The sequence below is a fragment of the Cynocephalus volans genome, chromosome 8, assembly GCF_027409185.1.
Source record: "Cynocephalus volans isolate mCynVol1 chromosome 8, mCynVol1.pri, whole genome shotgun sequence".
Taxonomy (NCBI): domain Eukaryota; kingdom Metazoa; phylum Chordata; class Mammalia; order Dermoptera; family Cynocephalidae; genus Cynocephalus; species Cynocephalus volans.
In genome coordinates, this window is record NC_084467.1 from 50,714,941 (window position 1) to 50,738,193 (window position 23,253).

At 41.1% G+C, this 23,253-nt stretch overlaps 1 protein-coding gene across 9 annotated transcripts in view; it reads left to right on the forward strand.

Moving 5' to 3' along the window:
* FGGY (FGGY carbohydrate kinase domain containing) overlaps positions 1-23,134 on the forward strand; it is a 433,428-nt gene extending 410,294 nt beyond the window's left edge. For 8 of the 9 annotated variants that reach the window (XM_063105670.1, XM_063105668.1, XM_063105673.1 and 5 more), the window contains 2 exons: positions 17,575-17,636; positions 22,910-23,134. In XM_063105670.1, coding sequence (XP_062961740.1) covers positions 17,575-17,636; positions 22,910-22,991 — 144 coding nt within the window. In that variant the 3' untranslated portion in view covers positions 22,992-23,134. The remainder of the gene's footprint in view (positions 1-17,574; positions 17,637-22,909) is intronic. The other variant, XM_063105679.1, reaches the window with a different exon arrangement.
* Positions 23,135-23,253: the final 119 nt, after the last annotated feature.

Here is a 23,253-nt window from a genome sequence, read left to right on the forward strand (position 1 = left end):
GTAGTGGCCAAATTTTATAAATGAAGAAATTTCATAAGTGGGTCAAGCGACCACATTCATGGCCCCAGGGTCACACCACAGGAGTGTCAACCCAGCTATTGCTGGTGCTTCTCATGCTCTGTTTCCAGTTTTGTAACTTTGATTTCCAGTCTTTTATCCTATCGTCAGACCATGTAATTTTTTTTTTTTTTTTATTTTGTCGATATACATTGTGGCTGATTATTGCTCCCCATCACCAAAACCTCCTTCCCTTCTCCCTCCCCCCCCAACAATGTCCTTTCTGTTTGCTTGTTGTATCAACTTCAAGTAATTGTGGTTGTTATATCTTCTCCCCCCCCCCCGGTTTTGTGTGTGTGTGTGTGTGTGTGTGTGTGTGTGTGTGTGTGTGTGTGTGTGAATTTATATATTAATTTTTAGCTCCCACCAATAGGTGAGAACATGTGGTATTTCTCTTTCTGTGCCTGACTTGTTTCACTTAATATAATTCTCTCAAGGTCCATCCATGTTGTTGCAAATGGCAGTATTTCATTCGTTTTTATAGCTGAGTACTATTCCATTGTGTAGATATACCACATTTTCCATATCCACTCATCTGATGATGGGCATTTGGGCTGGTTCCAACTCTTGGCTATTGTAAAGAGTGCTGCGATGAACATTGGGGAACAGGTATACCTTCGACTTGATGATTTCCATTCCTCTGGGTATATTCCCAACAGTGGGATAGCTGGGTCGTATGGTAGATCTATCTGCAATTGTTTGAGGAACCTCCATACCATTTTCCATAGAGGCTGCACCATTTTGCAGTCCCACCAACAATGTATGAGAGTTCCTTTTTCTCCGCAACCTCACCAGCATTTATCGTTCAGAGTCTTTTGGATTTTAGCCATCCTAACTGGGGTTAGATGGTATCTCAATGTGGCTTTGATTTGCATTTCCCGGATGCTGAGTGATGTTGAGCATTTTTTCATATGTCTGTTGGCCATTTGTATATCTTCCTTAGAGAAATGCCTACTTAGCTCTTTTGCCCATTTTTTAATTGGGTTGCTTGTTACCATGTAATATTTGACACAGAAAATATGGTCCCTGAAAGATTCCGTTCACTCTGTAATTCCTAAGCTCTCACCATGTACCAAGCCACTGGGAAGGCCCATGGGTTATACCTAAGTACTAGACACACAGGGGAAGCCTTGCAGTTTTCTCTTTCTTCCTTTCTTCCCAAACCACTGGACCTAAGAAGGTCACCTGGTCAAGTAGTGCCTTGAGAGAAACGAGCAAACACAGAGTGGGTAACAGAGTATTCCACTTGAGAACTTGAGTCCATTTGTAGTTCACAAAAGACACCTTTGCACACACCTCATTCACCTCTTAGCTTGTACATTTGTGATGAGCATCAGTAATGAAAAATGCCCAAGGGTGTCTTTGTGAGTCCTTGCTCTTTGTTGTGTATGAGCTTGTATATTGGGGGTAAAAATTGCAATAATGCTTCAGCTTCAGCTAACACATTAAATGAACATTAAAATGTGTTTCCTCCCCCCAATTCAGTCAAACCATTCATTCACTTGCAGGTAGAGCAGTAGGGTGGAGACAGCTTTCAAGATAGACAGACCTGTCTCCTAACTCCACCACTACCAAACTTGCTGTCTTAGGCAAGCCACATTCTGCCTTGTGTTTAAGTTTCCTGTTCTCTAAGATGGGGTTAATGTGTACCTTGAAGGGCTGTTTTGAGAATCTTTTCTCTCTTTCCTCCTGCCCATCTTCTCTCTTTCCACCTGGTCAATCTCCGCATGGCTGCTTTTTCCCCATCGTTCTTATCTTATCAAATCCCTGTTCAAGATGAATCCAGCTTTCTGAATGCCATAAGACAAAACCTTAAGGCAGGCTTCCATTATTATACAGTCACATGCTGCATAACAACGTTTTGGTTAACAGTGGGCCACATGTAATACAATGGTCAAAACGTTAAGCTATACCATATAGCCTAGGTGTGTAGTGGGCTGGCCCATCTAGGTTTGTGTAAGTGCACTCTGATGTTCACAGGACAAAATCACCTAATAACACATTTCTTAGAACGTATCCCTGTTGCTAAGTGACACATGGTTGTATATTGTCACCAAACAGTCTCCCTTATTCCTGGTTTTTAGTTGGGTTTGGCTAATGGGAGGTACCAGCAGGAGCCTGGAGGATAGAATGGAGGTCTTCATTCCCCCAGCTCTCACCTTGCTTGGTTGCTGCAGGGTAGCTGCATCCCTCCACCACCCATCTAGTATAGACCACATTCCAGCAGGTGGCGCTCTCCCTACAACTTTGTCTGTGTGATGGGGACTGCTCCCTCCCCGGTCCCTCCCTCTGCTTCTTCAGGCTAAGAGATGGTAATGGCTCCCCACTGTTGCCAGTCATCAGTACTTGTTTCTTTTCCTAAACCTTCTTTTTAAAGGAAGGTTTTATTAAGCTTACTTCAAATACCCAGTGTGAGTGTCCATCCGTTCCTGATAGGAACCTGATATATCATGTCAGCTCAATTTCCCATTTTCCTCAGTAACTATATCAAACCTTCCCACTTTTTTATATCTAGTGCTGTGCTCGAGCTGGCTCATACGTGCTCACAAGTGCAGATCGGGCACGTCTCTTCCCAGCTCCACGTTCAGCAGCATCACGTTAGTAGCATCATGGAAATTAGCCACAGTAGAAGTATTTACAACACAAAAATTGGTAAATGCTACAAATAAGAGCTCTTTTTGTTTTGTTTTGTTTTTTGTTTTTTGGTAGAGTCAGTCATAGAACATTTATCAGCATGCCACTGCTTATAATCAGACACAATTTTTCTCTCCTTCCCGTTTGTTCTAATGGTAGAGATATTACAGCTATTATCAGAGGCATCTGCCACTGCCTCTGACAACACACTCAATCCATTATCCCCTCTCATTCCTGGATATTTAGCATCTTCTTCAGTCTTAACTGCTTCTCATCAGCTTTTAAATACACTCTAGATCTGTGCTGTCCAATACAGTGGCCACTAGGTAAATGCAGTTATTGAGCCCTTGAGATGTGGCTAGTCTAAAATGAAATGCGTAAAACACACACCAGATTTCGAAGATTTAGTATGAATAAGAGAAGGTGAATGGTCTCGTTAATAATTTTTTTGTATTGGTTGCATGTTGAAATGATAGTATTTGGGGTATAACAGGTTAAATAAAAGATATTAATTAAATTCACCAGCTTCTTTTTACTTTCTTAAAGTGGCTACTAGAAAATTTAAAATTCCTATGTAACTCACATAATTTCTGTTGGATGGTGCTGCTCTAAACTCTCCCATCTCAAACATAAAATCCCTTTGTCTACCTATCAGCCCCTCCAGTTATGGCCTCTCACAGTCAAAATTGTTTTAAAAGGTGTCTATCCTCACTATCATGATTTCTCTCATCACCTTCCCCACCCCTTTAGCCAAAACTGATCTGCCTTCCACTCCCAGAATTTCACCAAAATCACGCTAGCTTAGGTCATTAATGCCAACCTAGGGCATTGCTGAGCCCAAAGGCTTTTCCATTTTTACCTTGCTTTACCCTTGGCAGCATTTTGCAAAGTGGTGCACTCTCTTCAATGAAACATTCTTCCATTGACAACATATGTTCTTGATTTTCCTTCCAGTACTCTGAATGTTTCTTTCCAGATGCCTTTGCCAGCTACCCGTTCTCTTCTACCTGGTTTTATAGGGTGGTCTTCTACAGAATTTTGCCCATTTCGTCCACTTTCAAGGATTCATTTGCTATTTATGTGTCAGCAGCTCTAAAGATATCTGCGTAGCATCTCCACTTAAAGAGCTCACTGGCGTCTCAATTTAAACATGTTAAAATCTGAACTCGTCATCTCCACCTTTGCCTGCAAGACTGGCACTGTCCCAGTACGTGGCACCATCTGTAAATGGCACCACATCTCCTCAGTCACTCCTGCCAGAAGCTTGAGGACATTGTGAACCCACCCTCTCTTTCCCATCATCAGGCTCACAGGATTGTTGTGAACCACATCTTAGGTCTCTTGAATTCCTTCTCTTTGCTTTAATTCTTCAGTTACCACCCTAGTCCCTGCCACCTCATCCCTCACCTGGACTGCTCCAAAGGCCTCTCGAATGTATTTTTGCCTCCTCTTTCACCATTCTCTTATCTATTCTCTATACATTGCCAAAGTGATCTTTTACAAACATGATCTTTTACAAACTGTTGCTTAAAACTCACCAGTGTTTTCCCCTTAGCTTTGACATATGTCGAAAACCTTTAACATGATTTACGAGGCCATCCATAATCTGCCCCTGCCTTGCTTGTAACTTCTTCCATTATCACTCTTTCCCTTAATTCTACCCACTCCAGCCATCTTGGGTTTCTTTTAGTTCTTTGAATGTGCCATAGTGTCTTGATTTGGGGCCTTCAAATATGCATTTCCTTCACCCTGGAACGCTCTTCATTAGCTTTTGTTACCGGCCAACTCCTTTTCAACCTTCTAGTAGTTACCTAATCCCCACCCCCACCCCCCACCACACACACACACACACACACACACACACACACACACACACACACACACACACACACACACACACACACACACACACACACACACACACACACACACACTAGCTTTGTCCTCCTCTTACATACTCCCGGAGCACCTGTGCTTCTCCAGTAGATTCTAAGCTCCATGGGGTCAGGGATCAAAGCCGTCTGGTTGCCTGATACATCCCGTGTGCCTTGCACAATGCATGGAACACAGGAGGTACTCAATGACTTTGTTGAACGATAAAGCTAACATTATCTGGCTCAAACTTCCCATTTTTGAGAAGAGGAAACCAGGATCCCCAAAAAGGGAAGCAATGTATTCAAAATAACAGAGCCCAGACGAAGATTAATACACGACTGGAGGCTCCTGATTTCCGGATCAGTTTTCTTTCCAGCGCACCATGTGCTGTCTATAATATAGTAACCAGAAGGAAGCAGACTGAATTCTCTGTGTCTGTGAAAGCCAGAGCAAGCTCATATTTGTAAACACAGCTGACAGAGTTGTTGTTTTCTTTGTTTGTTTTATGTATTAGGCCTGGAAGTCCCACCCAAAAATAAACTCTGAATTTCCAAACTTAGAAGCTCCTACAACTTTTATTCTTTGGAGCTTTCTTTCTGCTCATTGTTCATCTTCCTTCCCCTCCTTAAACAGAGGCATCAGCTGATGTCCACTGTTGAATGGTTCCTGCATTCCGTGCCCTTTATCACTCCCTGCCCAGGCAGCATGTCACATGCACAGAAGATTAGGAAGTGCTGTCTTTAAATAGTAGCACTCAGGAGAACATTATAAGATCTTTTGCAGTGCTGGGGTGGGTATGGATATAATAATTTGAATAAAAATAACACATTTTTAAGCTATTACTTTGTGATAGGCACTAATTTATGTGGTTTGCATACGTTTTCTTTTATCTTCACAACTCTATGAGTAATTATTTCTATTATTTCTTTTTTACCCATGAGTAAACTGAGGCACAAAGAGGTTTCTAAATTGCCCAAGCCATTCATTTTAGCCAATAGAAGAGCTAGGTTCTAATCTAGGCAGTCCAGAGCCCATGATCTTAACTGCCTGACATCTGACAATGTGATGACCTGACGATTAGGAAATACCAAAAAGTACAACTGAAGGAGATCTTAAAGTTGCTTTATACAGATATCCTCAGTCCCACCCTGACTCATTCCTTAATTTATTATTCCATTTAATCATTCGTTCTTTTATTCTCTCAACATGTATTTATTGCATTATTTATATCATTTGCTGGGAATACAGATAAAATGAATGGTTCTACCCTCTTACGTTTCACAGTCCAGTGGGGGAGACATAGAAGTAAATCGGCATTTATCCTACTATATGCTATATGATAAGTTACAGGGAAGCTGGGGGCTTGAGGAATGTAGAATAGATGATGAGCCAATTCAAAAGGACATCATGGACTTGCATGACATGACTTTCCCTCTCACCTGACCTCTGCTCCCTCTCTATCCTACTGGCTTCCCGGTTTCCCTCCAAGCCCTTCTCTTGCTTTGGTGCTTTGGTGCCATCTTTGGCCTCCCCAACTCCTGGCTTCAGATTCAGCCTCTTTGCTTGTCTTTTTCCTCCTGAAGTTGGTTTGGAATGATTCTGGCCTAGCCAGAAGGATTCTGTACTGGAAATCAGTCTAAGGGCAGCCCCAAAGGCTGGGCCAGGGTGTCCAGGCCCCCCACACTAATACGGCTATGGCTCAGAAGAGTTAGAGATCCAGAAGCAGGGAACTTTAGAGAGTGTGGAGGAATAGATGGATGGATAGATATCCTGTGTCTTGGATAACTTGGTTATTCACCTGCCTAAACATAGAGCAATTGAAGTGGCGACTACCCAGCATCCCTTGCAACTCATTGTTTGCTATGTTAACACCATCACACAGTTTGATCCTTTGCTGCCAATTACGGTTCCTGACGTGTTGGCCCAAGAATCTTCCTGGTAAGGAACTAACTTTGAAGCAGGCAGTATAAATTTGCAATAGTGTGTGTTCAGACCCTGAGAGCTTTCAGGATGTTTCAGTTGCTCAGCTCGCAACCTCCTGTGGGCCTGCTCCATCCTAAACAAAGTTTCTCCCTTATAGCCATAAATGATATCCTCGGCTAAATGGTTTCTGTGGATTGGAGAAACCCATTGAATTTGGCAATTGAGAGAGTATTAGTGGTGATTCTTGTTGGTAAATGTGTTTGGCAAAATAAATGGTGGACTCTAAGCTAGCTATGGAAGAAATTAGAGCCAATGAATTGAAATAAAAGAAAAGGATCAAAATTCCAGAAATTGCCATGAGGTGGAGAAGGCCATTTGGTAAGAATGATAGAGCAAATGAGAGAATTGGATGGATGAGCAATTGAAGTCAGAGAGTAGCTCTTAGTATATTGGAATACACATAAATATGGCAGTCTAATTGGGTGATAAGTTTCAGAGTGTGGTTGTGGGAGTGAGTGAATGTGGGGATGAGGGTCCCTGGAGTTGGAAACAGTTTGAAACCATGAGACTGGAACATTGTCTGGGTCTTGTAAACAGATGCTGAAGTCCTCTGTGATAATGACAGACCTCCAGGTGGATAGGGAGGCTATGATCTAGGAGCCTGAGCCTCATTTAACCTAGGAAAATAGGCAGGAGGTTGGCAATGACAGCAGTGAGGTGCAGCGAACATATGCATCATTTTATACCTGTCCTGAGGTGCTATAAACCTCAGGGGAGAAGTCTTTTTTACTTGTAGATGGAGGAATACTTGTCTGGAAATGATCCTAGGGAGCCATAAGGATATTGACACCTATCACCTTCCCCAGCCCACCACCCACCCACCTGCAACATATGAACATGGCAATGTCAACTCTTATATTTTCAGAAAGAATCTAGGGAAATAAAGTAATATTTATTTCATCTGATGGGTAAATAGTAATAATATCTATACTTCTAAGCATTTAGTTCACACAATAGGTCTATAAAACAGGTATTAAAATTCTCACTTTTAAAAGGAGGAAATTGAGACTCAGAATGTTAAATGGCAGAGCTAGGATTTGGACTGTGGTCTGTTTATCACTGAAGTCTTTGTTCCACAGTGAGTATAAGAGTATAGGTTTCAAAGCTGTCTGTTTCCTCATCTTTCAATCGGGTATATAAAGTAAGTAAAGTGTTTAATAATACAGTGCTAGGCCATAGTAAATACTCAAAAATGTTAGATGCCATTATTATTAGTCATGGAGTTATTGTTGTCGTTATTATTTTTATTATTTCTATTATAGCTCACTACTTTATGCCTTCTCAGGCAGAAATATCAGCAGGATCATTCTTTTCTAGTCAGCAGTAGATTATGAAATGAGGGGTGGCTTGCAGATTTAGTCTGTAATCTGTCTGGTGCTCTTATCAAGAAGCTTGATATTTTTGCCTTTAGAAAACCCATAAGAGACAAGTCAAACTCATGTAAATAAATAGGATGAATCCTTGCTTACTATTCACATCTGAACCCAACCCTTTATCACTCAGGCCACGTATTACACCTCAAAATATTGCAACAGAAGTAGGTAGTCTTATCTGTTATAGAACCACTCCCCTGTACCATATTTGCCCATGACTGAGTTGGAATGAAATTTTATCTTGCTGGGAAAACACAGTAGGTATATTCCTTACCAGAGTAGGCCTAGTAAAACCCTAATAAAATGTGCCATGGGGAATAAGGAGTAACTTGTCAACTTAGAGTTAATGAAAAAAAACACATGTGCATTGAACCAAGAGATTGCATAGCTGGCAAAGACTTTAGAGATCATTTAATCCAACCCCCTCATTCTACTGTTAAGGAAAGTGAGTCCCAGAGAGGGGAAGGGTCTTGCTCAGGGTCATACAGCTGGCAGTAATCTTGTTTGCTTCAAAAACTAATATGAACAGTCTTTCTATGCATCAACGAATTCACCTTCCTGCCTTTATAAGCACAGTATAATGACCATAATTGAATTTGTCTTTGACAGTGGAGAAAGCAAACGTTTAGGGTTTTATAGGGCCCCAAAGTCATCAGGAGAAGATTAAGTGTCATGAACTAAAGCCAGAGATCTGCCTAGTGAATATGAGCTTTTCAGGGAATGGGCCTGGTCTTATTCATGGGTTAAAGCAAGTTTCAGGTCCTGGCTTTACCATATACTAGCTAAGGAAATCACTTAACCTCTCTGAGCCTCTGTTTCCTCATTGTAAATTTAGATAATAAAAACTTCCTCACAGAATGTCTGTGACAGTCAAATGAAGCAAAATATATATAAATAGTACCTTGCATAAAACAGGCATCCAATAAGTATATACACTCCGGTAACGTTTAGCTAACCCCCTGCTAAAAGCTAGGGACCAGGGACCCATCAATGAAGAAAAAAGCCAAGGACCCTACTTTCATGGAGCTTAGATTCAGGAGAGATGAGACGTGAGGGCCACATAGAAAGAGGTAGATGTTACATGCTATAAAGGGTTATGAAGACAAGAAAATGAAATGGTATGATGGACGATGTTTAGGAGAACTGGACTTCTTCATCCAAGAGTGGCCAGGGTGGTCTTTTAGAGATTGCATTTGAAGAGGACCTAAATCATAGGAAAAAGCCAGACAAAGATTCAGGAGAATAGCCTTCCTGAGAGAGGTGTGAAGGCCCTGGGCAGGAGCAAGCTTGGTATGTTCAATCAACAGCATAATGATCGGTGTGTTTCCAGCATGGCCAGCACAGTGAGAGCAGCAGATGAGGCTGGAGATGCCAGCACGAGCTCAGTCTTAAAGTTCTAGGCCACCCTCTGAAATTTGGGTTTCAGTCAAAAAGCAAACCAATATGGCACATTCAAAGACTGGCAGCTGAAGTGGGGACAGTTTCATAGGACTGACCCTTAAACCTATGGAAGCTGATGCTAATTCTGGATAGTTAGTGTCAGAATTGAAGTATAAGACACCCAATTGGTGTCTGAAGAGTTGGAGAATTGGTTGGTGTGAGGACAAATCTCACATATTTTGTGTCAGAAGTGTTGTGGGTAAGAACAGCCCAGAAAGAGATAATCTAACTTACTTCATTCATTGATTCATAGAACAAATATTGATGGATGGCCTATTCTGTCTGGGCACGGTTTTAGTGCAGTGAATGAATCAAATAAGAACCCCTGGCCACATGGAACATGAATGCTAAGTGGGGTAATAAATACATCAATTTATGGAGCATTTACTATGTGCTGGCACTGTTCTATGGGCTTTACCTCAAATAACTCACATGATCTGCATAACAATCCTATGAGAGGCATGCTGTTATTATCCCCATTTTCAGACCAGGAACCAGGCATAAAGAAGTTAAGTAATTTGTCCATGATCATACAGCTAGTAAGTGGTAAAGCCCAATTTCAAACTCTGTTATAGTCAGAGTCTATTATTTTAATCACTACACTATATTTTCTCTCTTTCTGAAAAATCACCCCAGCTGGCCCTGTCTACTATAGGGGGGAGCAAAGTAGAAGTCAGGAGACCAGCTGGGAGATGGTGGCCAGTTAGCTGGATACTAGAATTTTCAGCAATACTGTAAGGAGAAGATATTATTCCCACCTTATAGAGGGGAAATCCGAGGTTTAGTTCACACATCTGGTAAGTAGCAGAGCCTGGATCCAGTCCCAAGCCCATTCATCTCTAAAATTCAGTAACTTCCCACTACCATCTCCATTTCGTACAGAATTAGAGAGCCTCCACATATCCCCTCCATTATGATCAAGAGACTAATTGGAGGTGTAAGAGTCAAAATTGGAGAACTGAGTATCTATAATTTTTATTTCCATTTGGTGGAAATGTTTATAATTGAAAATTAAAATATTAATATACTGGCACAATTATACACATATACAGTGTTTTTTAATTTCCTTCCTTTACAATTTTTAAATTGAGATATTCATAAAGTGAAATACACAGATCTAAGTGTACAGTTTGATGAATTTTGATAAGTGTATACACCCATGTAATCAACCCTCTAAACAAGATGTATACGTGTGTGTATAGATAGACATGATGTATTTAAAATTATAAATGGGGTGCCAGTCTTCATATCATGATTAACGATGACAGCCTCTCCCACTCTTTCTTTTCTGTCATCCCTTCCTGCTTCTCGATTGACATTGTTGTCTCCAATGCATGGAGGTTGCACGGAATATCAGATGCAGGTCAAAAGATGACTGTGTCAAAAAGAAAATGAGTAAATAAATAAAAGAACAACTAGCTATTTCTTAATGCTTGCTGGAGGAAAATCACATTGTTATATTTTCTGTTTTTGTGTGGAGGGGTCATGTGCCTCAGCCCACACATTAACATGTGAACTTGTTGTTCCAGTAAAATGAGTCAGAGTTCCTCAAGAAGGCAGATTCATGTGTTTCAGAGCTATGTGTCAGCATCTCTGAAAAAAGGTACAGTGTACTGTATTGGTGTGTGTCTCTGTCTCTCACACACACCACTCATGCTCACTGAGGGTGATCACACAGCTAATACCTTTAACAGAAATGGGATCTGAACTCAAGCCTGGAAGATTCAAGGGTCAAACTTCTTTTTTTATTACAGGGAGGATGATACCATTGAGTCTGAGTTTAGGGCTGAACAATGGCCTAGAATCAGAAATGGGCTTGGATCCTGGCTTTACTACATACTGTCTTTATGCCCTTGCGAAAATTACTTATACTCTCTCTGTGTCCAGTTCCTTTAGTCATAAAGTAATAGATTATAACATATGTGTCATAAAGTCATTCTGAGGGCTAAAAGGGTCATGTACAAAAAGCGATTAGCACAGTGCCCAGTACGGAGTAAGCACCTGGGAGATGTTGCCTTTCCTGGTAACATAGCAATGGCAGTGTAGTTGGCTGCTAAGTGAATGTACATCACCTATTTTTTTGGATCATATACCCTATCAGTTAAAAAACTTTGAGCATGCATTCTTAATACTTGGAAATTTATTTATGAAAAGGCATAAATACGTTAAACTGTGCTTGTATATCATTTACAGTATAAAACAGGTGAAATATAGCTGAAACAAAAATATTTCAAATGTGTTTGCCTATCATGATGACCTCATGTTAACATTATGCAATATCTAAATGTTATATATGTATAACCAGATGTGTTTTTAGTGATTTTTAAATGAGTTTTGATGATTTCTCAATGGTTTTGTATGTGCCTATGTATCCATATCTCAAACAGTCTTCGTGGTAATTTTGATTTTTTTCCCAATTCTTATCTGACTACGTCTTCATTCTTTTTCCTTACAATGTGAAGAGCTAGTACTGAGTGAAGGCATCACCATTTTCTAGTTACTTGAATCTGAATCATCCCTATCACCTGCAATCTACTGAATGATCTTTTTCAGCCATTTGCCCATTTTGTGAGGGGTAGTTTAAATAAAACTAGATAATACCTATCAATCCACTAACCTGGGACATGTAAGTGACAACATATAGCAAATCCTGGAGGCTGAGGACATAGAAGCCAGCACCATGCTGTGGTCCCCTGGCTGTTGGAGAGCTCCCACTCTTCTCTCAAGAAACCTCACACATCTCACATGACTCACGGTGTCTGATGTGTGGCCCAGCTGTCGGATATAGTGACAGTCCACCTATTAAATGCTGGTGAAGCTTAATTAATTTCTTTAGAAATTATGTAAGTGGTGCTTCCGTTATTTTCTTCTGGAATCCTAAGGTTTTGTCTTGAGCACTCCGTGGAGTGCATGTGTGCCATGTTAAGCAGCACTGCCCTTGATGATCTTACATTGCCTCCATGAGGAAAGCCATCACCCTTTCATTCAGCAACTCAGTACACATTAACCAAGCACCTGTAAGTGCCAGGACCTACAGCAACATAGTTCCTGCCTTCTGGGAGTTCACATTTAGCTAGCTTCTACCACACCGTGTCCTAATTTATTCTCCCCTTTAGATAATGACTCTGGACACTGCCAAGTTTGCAGTGCTCCTTGGTGCATAGTCTAGACTACCTGACAGTCTTCCCCAAAGTCATAAGGCCATTGTTCCCCTTCCCCAGGGTAGGGGAGAAGGTACCAGATCCCCTGCTCCCCAAATTGCCAACATTAGTATGTCTGCCACTCATGGAATCCACATTTTCTCCATGGGTGATGAAAGGCCCCTTTGTTCCTTTAGCCTAATTTCCCTGGTAATTCACCCCAGTGTGGCCTGCAGCCCTTTGGTGGCTCCCAAGCCAGGCCATAACACATGAGAATTGGGTGTTTCCCCTGCCCACACGGGCCTGGCAATTGCCAGCGCTGCCCCAGAGAAGTGGTGAGCAGTGTGTGCTGACTGGTATCTCAGCCGTGACATGCCAGGGAAGGGTCAACCCCATGAAAGGGGTCTTTCATGGCCGTAGGACAGGGCCCCTATTTTTTCCTTCAGAAACCTTTCACTCACTCTCAGAAGTGACAATCAAATGTGAACTTTCATGATTTATTTATAGCTCTGCCTTATAAAGAAAAAGAAAAGTGATTAAAATGCTATTTTACAAACTATTTTCTTTTTAAAAAGCTTTCATTGTGTGGGCAAAAAGGAAAAAGAAAAGTCACTGTATTCATTGTGCTGTCTAGACTCTCAAACAAAGAGGGTAGCGTGCTGCAAATTAAGATTGTCCGGCTTCCACCCGCTAACAAAAAGTATGAATTTGGAGGCCAACTTCAAATAAACCCTTTTGAACAGAAATATATTGTGGTGGTGACTATATTTAGTATGTGTCAGCATTTCCATAATAAATTCTTATTGTTATGCTGTGGTCATTTCCAGATTTACTGCAGCCAGTGGGATCATGAGATTTCAGTTTTATGTTAATCACTTGGAGAAATTGGAAAACTAAGTAGTGCTATTTCTCAGGGCAACACCGAATCTCTGGGCATTCTCCACATTGTGTCAGGTACCCATAATAAGCTTTGCCTTCCAGGAGAGAGAAAACTGAGCCCGAGTCATTTTGACTTCCTGTGTAAGCATAACTCTTTTTTTTTTTTAATTAATAATGCAGTATATTTTTATTTTCCTTACAATATAAAATTAGCATATGCCAATGTAGAAAATTCAGAAAACACACAAAACTTAAGAAGAAAAAAAATGACCAGCATGCTCTCAAAATTTTTAACATTTAACACATTTCATCCAAGCCTTCTTATGCATATCAACTTGCATTTAACATATTGTGTAAAACAAACAAAATGTATAGCACAAACACATCCTTGGAGACAATCAAAAAACAACTCTATTTTTTTATTCCCACTGCTCCTTTACATATGTACAGTGGAGCTTGTTTTTTCGTGCGCTGATTAACAGTTCTGGTAGTTCCATTACTTTCTTGGAAAAGTTCAAAATCACTTAGATGATATAAGGTTTATGGTCGCTTTAAGTTGTGAGACATCGCCAAAATTCAGAAATCCAAGTATAGAGAGAAATATACAAAGGTGAAGGTAAGATGTCTCCCAGTTTCTCCAGCTGGGTCTGCCACAAATGAGAAGAGGTAGCCGAGATCAGATTCTTCTTTCTTCCTCTCCAACACAGTGGCTTTTCTCTTGTTCCTCTGAGGTGGCTAGAGGGTATCAGGGAAGAGAAGTTAGAAGTGTAGGAAAGCTCTTATCTGATCAGCACTGTCATAAATGGGCTTTATGCTCTCTTAGCCTAATAGATGTTTCCAGCTAGCTCTTGGTCTCGTAAACCTCCGTCATAGACTTTTTTGAATACTCTTGACCTCTGAAAACCTCTCGCCTGCAATATCCTTGTCCTGGTTAATGCCTCTCTCTTCTGGTAGATTGCGTACTCTTCTCTTAATTCCTTAGAACTCTGGTAGTTCTTCTCTAGCTTCTTTATGCAGACTCCCTCTGCCTCATTAGGCAGCCCTGTTGAATAGGACCCAAGACAGCCCCTGACAGCTCTGTCACATGTGGGCCACTGCTTCCATAGGAAGCGGTCATGCCTCTGGGAGCCTGACAGACGCTGGCAATGCTAGCTAATCCCAGAGCAATCTCTCCACCATTTCTACACTGAAGCTGCCAGCCAGCTCGTTTCTTCTAGGCAGGACTCACACAATCCACTGTGTGAGCCACAACCTCAGAAACACACGCCAAGTCCTCTGTTGGTGTCAGTGAAACCCTGCTCTCTTGACTATTGAAGGGAGAGAGACCCCTCACGCCTCACCCTGGAAGGAGCCCTCGTGTGTAATAAACCAACAGCTCTGTCCTGAAAATCTATCTCTTTGGCCTTCCATGTGGATGAAAAGTGTAAGACTTGATTGATGGGTCCCCAACCACCCTTTTTACAAATTCTTCAGGGTGGTCTGTTTCCAGCTCACTTTGGTATCTAGTATCTGTCATCTTTAGATCTCAGCCGAAACTTCCACTTTATCATTCTGTCACGTGTATTATCCTTAAGTCCATTCATTCAGTAGACATTCTCTGAGTGCATACGATATGCTGGATGCTGAGTTTCACAATGAAAATAATTGTAACAATTCCTTCCATAAGGAGCCCACGGTCTATTTGGGAAGGCTAATCTGTTAACAAAAAATTATGGTGCCACGTCATAAGTGCTGTGATAAATGGAGCACAGGTTGCTGTGGGAGCAAATACCTCAATTTAGGGGGGCAGGCAGGCAGCAGGGATCAGTCAGAGAAGAAAATCTCCGTAGAATTCATACCTGAACTAAGTTTCACTTTTAAATCTATTTTTGGAGAAACAAAATAACCTCTTTTTGAACTTTTGAAATCTCTATTGCTGGTGTTTAATTTATTTTTAAGACAAGCAAAGGTAAGGTAAAGAAATGAAGAAAGACTTCCCTGATGTCTGCCATTTGTCCACACATCTGCCAGAGGGAAGGAAAAGGACATTTATGGAGTACCTCCCGTAATCCAAGTTTCCTGGATCCCACCCATGAAGGCAGTCCTGGAGTGTGGTCTCAAGTCAGGGACCGAAGCTCAACCAGGAGGAGCATTCCCCAAGGTCATTTTCATGATTCAGGGTTGGGGACAGGAGGCAAGATCCTCCCCGAAGCACGGCAGAGCAAGACCCAAAGAGGGACGGAGACAAAATACGTCCTGAGGATGAGAGACAAAGTTCATGATGGGGTTGCTGAGACCACCTCAGAAAGATGCGGGGCTTGCTTTAGGGGAATCAGAACATAGTCTGTGAAGAACAGTGTTCTGACATGTGTTGAGGGAAGCAGAGCTCTTAAAATTCCCTGTAAGTGAAACAGCAGCAACCTCACAGATGTGTTTGACTGTTTGCTTCTTCACCAAATGGCTCCAGACAGCCCTTGTTTAGTTTTTGTCTTTTCTCCATGGTTCCCTTGTCAATAATTTTTTGTAATTTTAAAAATCTTCTCCCTACTTAAGGCTGCCATTTCTCTCTGCTGTCGGTGAGCTTGCTGTGTGTGGCAGCTCTGACCTCCCAGTCAGCGCTTCCAAATCTGTTGAGGGCTAGCATGCCAGATAACCAGTTCAGAATGTTCATGCTATCCTTGCGGAAGAGTCGGCAGAGCAACCTAGCAGGGGTGGAAATTTGTGTAAGTTAGCAGATGAAAAAGCTATCAGGTTTCCCAACCCTTGAATAACTATTGAAGAGAAGTTTATCCGCTTCCACCATAGTATTTATCACACTCTATTTTGATCACAGTAAATGTCTTTTCCATTCTATGGTGAGCTCCTTGATGAAAAGCCCCTGCAGTCTTCCTCTCTGTATTTCATAGATACTGAGTGCTATGCCTGGCACATAAAAGGGCTCAGTATGTCTTATGAGTATTCTAGGTGCTGAGATTCAGCAGGAAACAGACACAGCCCCTGCCCTTGTGTTGCTTACATTCTAGTGAAGGGAAGGAGTAGAGAGGGCAGATAATGAACACATAAAGAGTAAGTGCATGGCATGTCAGAGGGTAATTAGTGGTATGCAAATCATTCTGTCAATCACAGTAAGGTGGCAAGGATGGTCAGGGGGACACATGGATATGTTTTGAAGATACCTAGGGGCTCTCTCATTCCATGCAGTAGTCAGCTTTGTACATTTTTTCCTCCCTTGCTAGTATGTTTCTTCAAGACAAAGAGTATGTCTTATGCAAATCTGATCCCTAGCACAGTGTCTGGTACATAGTAATTTGTAAATGTGTGGAATAAGATGTACACATGTGATCCCAGAATGACTACATCCTTAGCAATAGGAGTTCAGTAGTTGTTCCTAAGACAGGGCCTATTCTGTGGAGCTTTGTCACTCTATTGTTTGCAGTCTTCCCTGGTCAGGTCTGTTGGACTCCAAGTTTGGGTTTACTCCATTCCCCTTAACTTCCTGGTGGCCTTAAGAGCCTTGGGAGACTGCCCAAGGAAACTAACCCTTCTGTTCATATAATGGAACCAACACAATCTGTGGTTGATCTTGATACTGTACATACTACAGCATGTCCACCCAATGCCGTAACATGTCATCTCCCCAAGTGCCCGATTGTAAAGGCAAAAATGTCCCAAAGTCCCATTCTGGAGCTCAGGTCACTCCAGACTCAGCCCAGGAGTCTCACATCTGTAGTCACAACTTCAGAGACTGCTGGAAAAAGAGCTGAAGGTGAATTTAAGAGGTCTTGAATATTTTATTTTAAAGTACAAAGGGTTCCATTTAGTTACTATCTTTAGTTAAGTATGTGATGTGCTCAGTGGCTGATTATATTGTCTTCTTATGTACCGTCCACCCAAGTCCAGGTAACGAGGAGGGGAAATAACCCCACTTACTGATCCCTGGAGGCGATTATAAAAATGCTTTGCCTTCTGAGTTGTTTAGGCCCTGGAGGCCTCAATACAAAACTATTAAGTCCAGGATGTGTGGTCATGGATGTAACTTTAAATATTCATTGGGTTTTATTCTTATTACTAGAGAAAAGTAAATTGAAAAAAATCTGGACTAACTGATTATATTAAAGGGAAGTGGATTCTAGTTAGAGTGTTCCTGCCTGTGACAGCCTTACCTTGGTTTTACCTTTCCAACTCAGCTCCCCGTGTTGTTTTCCCGTTAACAGGAGGCGATGGCAAGAATGAGCAAAGTTGGGAAAGTTGTGTTCCCAAGACGTGAGGATAAAAAGTAAGTTTATATTTTTTATATGCATGGTGCTAAAGAATGAGAACAAATGCATGCAACTGTAGATTTGGAATAAACTCCAGAGGTCAACTAATCCAATTCTTTCATTTAATAATTGAGAAAACTAAGTCCCAGAGACATAAAGTCACTTTCACTTACCTAAGATTTCAGAGATAGGTAGGGCCAGAGCTGGGGGTCAAAAACAAGCTTCTGAACTCTCAAACCAATCTTATTTTCCCTATGTCATCGGCAGCAAATCTGGTCTTCTCTTTTCTAAAATAGGGATCTCTTACCTCCTCCATCAATGGACCCAGTAGCATCTGTCCATTCTTCTACCCTTTGTATTGACGTTGAAGGCTACAAAATGACCTTGATCAGTGTGTTTTAACCTCAAAGAAAATATTAATTTATTGAGTTCTTGCTATAGTCAAGGCATTAGGTTGGGATAATCCAGATGGGATTTAGATGGAAATAAGACACAATCTGATTTATGTACATAGATCATTTCAGAACACGGAGATAAATTCTACAATAGAAGTATTACCAGGTGACAGAGCAGTCCAGGGAAGAAAGGGATGTGACCCTGGAGGGCTAAGGGAAAACTTTTGAGAGGAGGTTAAGTCTAGGCTGACTTTAAATGCTTAAAAGAAGTTGCTAGACAGGCTAAGGCAGGGAAGAACGTTCTCGGTGGAGGGAATAACACATGCAAAGTTATAAATATGGGAACAGCATGCTATCTTCAGGTAGCTATAAACCACAGAATTTCAAAACACAAAGTATGAGATGGGGAATAGCAGGAAGTGAGACTGGGGGCAGGGTAGCATTGGGGAAGAGGAGCTAAGCTCATGTAGAGCTTGGAGGACATCCTAAAGACTTTGAACTCATCCTACAGGCAGAACCAAGATACTGAGTTTTAAGCAACAGTGAGACCTGGTCATATGCAGATTTTAGAAAGATTCTTCTTACAGGATTAGTTAGAAGGGAATAAGGGTAAAAGCAGAGAGACCAGACAGGCTTTTTCAATAATCCAGGTTACTGATGAAAAAGACTTCTATTTAGTCACTGGTAGTGAGTTGAAGATGAAGGGACAGGTGTGCAAGTGCTTTTATGATTTGAGATTAAGACATAAAAACAAATTCCACCTCATGTAATGGATAGGCCAAGGTGCAGATCCCACCAAAGCACGGTCAGAATTTAACAGAGTTGGAAATGTCCATGGAAAAAGCAGTCCAATTTCTTTTCATTTTCTTATTTCCAAATGGAGTCAGGCTATTAACCGTTTGAATATAAAACCCTCTCTAAACACCGAAGTCAGAGGAGCAGGCCCTCGCATAGGGGAGCCCAGGGTAGGAACATGGAGAGATCTGAGTTCCCAATGAAACTCAGCTGCCCCTTTCTGTTTTCCTTTAGGGTGCGTGGAGTATTGAAATTAGAAACAGATTATCCTTCTCCATCTCTTCCCTGACCCTCTCAAGACCTTTGAGGGAAGTCTGTTTTTAAGTTTTTTGAAGAGTCCTTGGCTTCTTGCTGGCAGCTGGCAGCTGTCCTCTATGAAGGAGGAGGCACACATGGTGCCTTAGCACCATCTGCAGGTGGCCCAAAGATTTGCAAGTAGAAGGAGGGAGCCAATTTCCTTCTAGGCTACTCTCATATCTCTTTGCCTGAAATCACATTACTAACTGTACACGACATTTACTTAGGTCTGTGCCACATAGAAAAAACTGACTGGGTTGGGAAGAATGTGGAAGAGAGGGGATTTAGCTCACTTAAAAAGTCAGGAGCACAGAGAGCCTAATCTAGCAACTGTAGGTCAACAAGTACATTTTTAGAATGACCCAAATCTTGTCATTATGCCCAGACCAGATTCATATGTGGCTTTACAACAGTCACTTCAAAGTACCTTGAAAAATTTTATGCATTAAAAGATTCTATCAAAAGAGTAAAAAGGCAGCCTACAGAATGGGAGAGAATATTTGCAAATCATATATTTGATAAGGGATTAATATCCAGGATGCATAAAGAACTCCAAAAACTTAGCAACAAAAAAATCCAAGCAACCTAATTCAAAAATGGGCAAAGGAATAGGACTGGACACAGACCTCATGAATACGACCCCAAAAGCATGGGCAACCAAAGGAAAAATAAACAAATGGGATTATATCAAACTAAAAAGCTTCTGCACAGCAAAAGAAACAATTAACAGAGTTAAAAGACAACCAACAGAGTGGGAGAAAATATTTGCAAAATATACTTCTGACAAAGGATTAATATCCAGAATACACAAGGAACTCAAACAACTTTACAAGAAAAATACAAGCAACCCAATTAAAAAATGGGCAAAAGAGCTAAGTAGGCATTTCTCTAAGGAAGATATCCAAATGGCCAACAGACATATGAAAAAATGTTCCACATCACTCAGCATCCGGGAAATGCAAATCAAAACTACACTGAGATACCATCTCACCCCAGTTAGGATGGCTAAAATGCAAAAGACACTGAACGATAAATGCTGGCGAGGGTGCGGAGAAAAAGGAACTCATACATTGTTGGTGGAACTGTAAAATGGTGCAGCCTCTATGGAAAATGGTATGGAGGTTCCTCAAACAATTGCAGATAGATCTACCATATGACCCAGCTATCCCACTGTTGGGAATATACCCAGAGGAATGGAAATCATCAAGTCGAAGGTATACCTGTTCCCCAATGTTCATCGCAGCACTCTTTACAATAGCCAAGAGTTGGAACCAGCCCAAATGTCCATCATCGGATGAGTGGATATGGAAAATGTGGTATATCTACACAATGGACTGCTACTCAGCTATAAAAACGAATGAAATACTGCCATTTGCAACAACATGGATGGACCTTGAGAGAATTATATTAAGTGAAACGAGTCAGGCACAGAAAGAGAAATACCACATGTTCTCACTTATTGGTGGGAGCTAAAAATAAACAAATAAATTCACACACACACAAAAGAAAACGGGGGGGGGGGGGAGAAGATAAAACAACTACAATTCCTTGAAGTTGATACGACAAGCAAACAGAAAGGACATTGTTGGGTGGGAGGAAGGGGAGGGAGGAGGGAGGGAGGTTTCGGTGATGGGCCACAATAATCAACCACATTGTATATCGACAAAATAAAAAAAAAAAAGAAAGAAATATTGGTTAACTATTGAGAAAATGGATGACTCTAATATTTATATGACAAATACTTTTACAAGTCAGGTGATTTCTAGTTCTTTTTTTTTTTTTTTTTTTAAATGGGTAAAGGACTTGAATTGATATTTCTCCAATAATAACGTGAGAAGATACTCAACATTACTAACAATTAGGGAAATGCAAATCAGAACTACAATGAGATACCATCTCAAACCCATTAAGGTGGCCACTGTTAAAAAAAAAAAAAAGTTGGTGAGGGTGTGGAGAAATTGGAACTGTTGTGACAGCTGGTGGGAATGTAAAATGGTACAGCTCTTGTGGAAAACAATATGGCAGTTCATTAAAAATAGAATTAACGTATGATTCAGCAATTACACTTCTCGGTATATACCCAAAAGAACTGAAAGTAGGGTCTCAGAGTTATTTTTACACCCTTAACCACAGCAGCATTATTCACAACATCTAAACCTATGGAGCAGCCCAACTGTGTCCATCAATGGGTGAATGTGTAACAAAAAAATAAAAATAAAAAAGTGGGGTGGGAGATACATATATACAATGGAATATTATTCAGCCTTAAAAGGGAAGTAAATTCTGACATATGCCACAACATGGATGAATCTTGAGGACATTATGCTAAGTAAAGTAAGATAGTCACAAAAACAAATACAGTATGATTCCATTTATATATAAAGAATAAGGCCAGTGAACAAAGTTGTCTGTATTAAAACTGGAAATTTTCAAGTATATGAGAAGGGGTACTAACTTTAGCTCCCTTCTGTCAGTTCTGAGATTCTAAAGGCAGGAATTCCATCTCATATAAGTGAAAGAATTGCTTAACATTATATTTTTACAGAATATCATTAAAAGGAGAAAATTGTCCCTAAAATCATTCCATGATTAATAAATTTGAAGGCTCATAGAGTGGGTTTTAGTAGTACCTTCATATAGCCAGACTGATGATAACATTAGAATATTAATTATTTAAAAAGTACTAACTAGCATTTATACACTTCTTATGAGTCAGGCACAGTTCTAAGTGCTTTTCATATATTACCTCATTTAACTCACACAACAGCTCTGTTGAGGTAGATTCTGAGATTCCAACCCAGGCTTCACCCACCTCCTTACCCTGCGTTTGGCCACATCACAGCTCTTACGTTATCAGAACGCTCAAGGGAGAAATATTGGGGGCTGGGGGACTCCTATTAACACGTAGCTCTGTGTGACAAGTAGAAGTCCCTATGTGTATCCGAGGTTGCTCTTATAACCGCTCTCCCCCAATTCACAAGCTTGCACCAAAGCTCCCTCATGAGGACTTTTCAGAGCACCCCAGAATCTACCAAGCCATGCTAACTAAACTGGCTTCATCAACCACTCACCCCATGTCAATTCCCCCAACCAAGAAGAGTAAGGACACAGTTGCATGTCTTCAAGTATATTTGTGTAGGCTGCAAATATCCTTCCCAGGACTGGTGCCAAAGCAGCTTCAGCTGCTTTGCCATCTGATTAATGGCCAGCACCTGTTCTAACAGGTCTCACCTGAAGAGTCAGCTGGAAAGGACAAGGAGAGCAAGGTCACTGTGAGATGCCTGGAAGGCAGGGCGCAGCTACAGGAAAGGCATTAGACACGTTTCCCTGGGGTTTTACTCCTGGGTAAAGCAGTCTGCAAAGGAAATCTAGATGTGGAATGTACAAAAGCGTGATTAAAATGTTTGGTCTCATCTCTGGTTTTGTGCCAGTCATCAAACCTGGGGCTCATCATATAAGAAGTATTAATTGAAGCTGGGAATGTACCTACAGTGGAGGCTTTGAAGTCAGACAGATGTGAGTTTGAATTACTGCTCTGCCAGTTTTTAACTGTGCTGCTTTGGATGTGTCTCTCTGAGCAAATGTCCTTCTCTCTGAAGTGGAGGGAAGAACACTTCATGTAGTTTACAGGTTAGTAGGGATGAAATACACTAACTCGTTGCCAAGGATGCTGTAAGAATTCAAAAACTGGGAGGTGTCGGCATAACCATAAGAGATAACATTCCTGTTCTTCTAAATGGAAGGGGAAACCACATGATGGTTTTGTCTTGAGATCATTCAACATATTCCTTTTTCTCCCACAGATATTATGACAAGAAATATCAAGTATTCCTGAAGTTGGTTGAACACCAAAAGGAGTATTCAGAGATCATGAAGGGGGACTGAACAGGGCTTGCAAGTGCTGGTGTCAGAAGGTTCTGTGTCATTACATTAGGGACCTCTGTCATTTCATCTTATATTCAAGACCCTTGAGGTATCATTTCATCATTTCTGTATTGTCTTTTAATAAAGAAAACAGAAACGTGTAACTAGAACTAGAGTCTTCCATTTCAGAATGCCACTATTACTTTGTTGACAGTTTCCATGCAGACAGTGTCGTGGCGAGAGAAGTTTCTCATAGAGTCGCAAGGTCTCGGATGGGACCGGA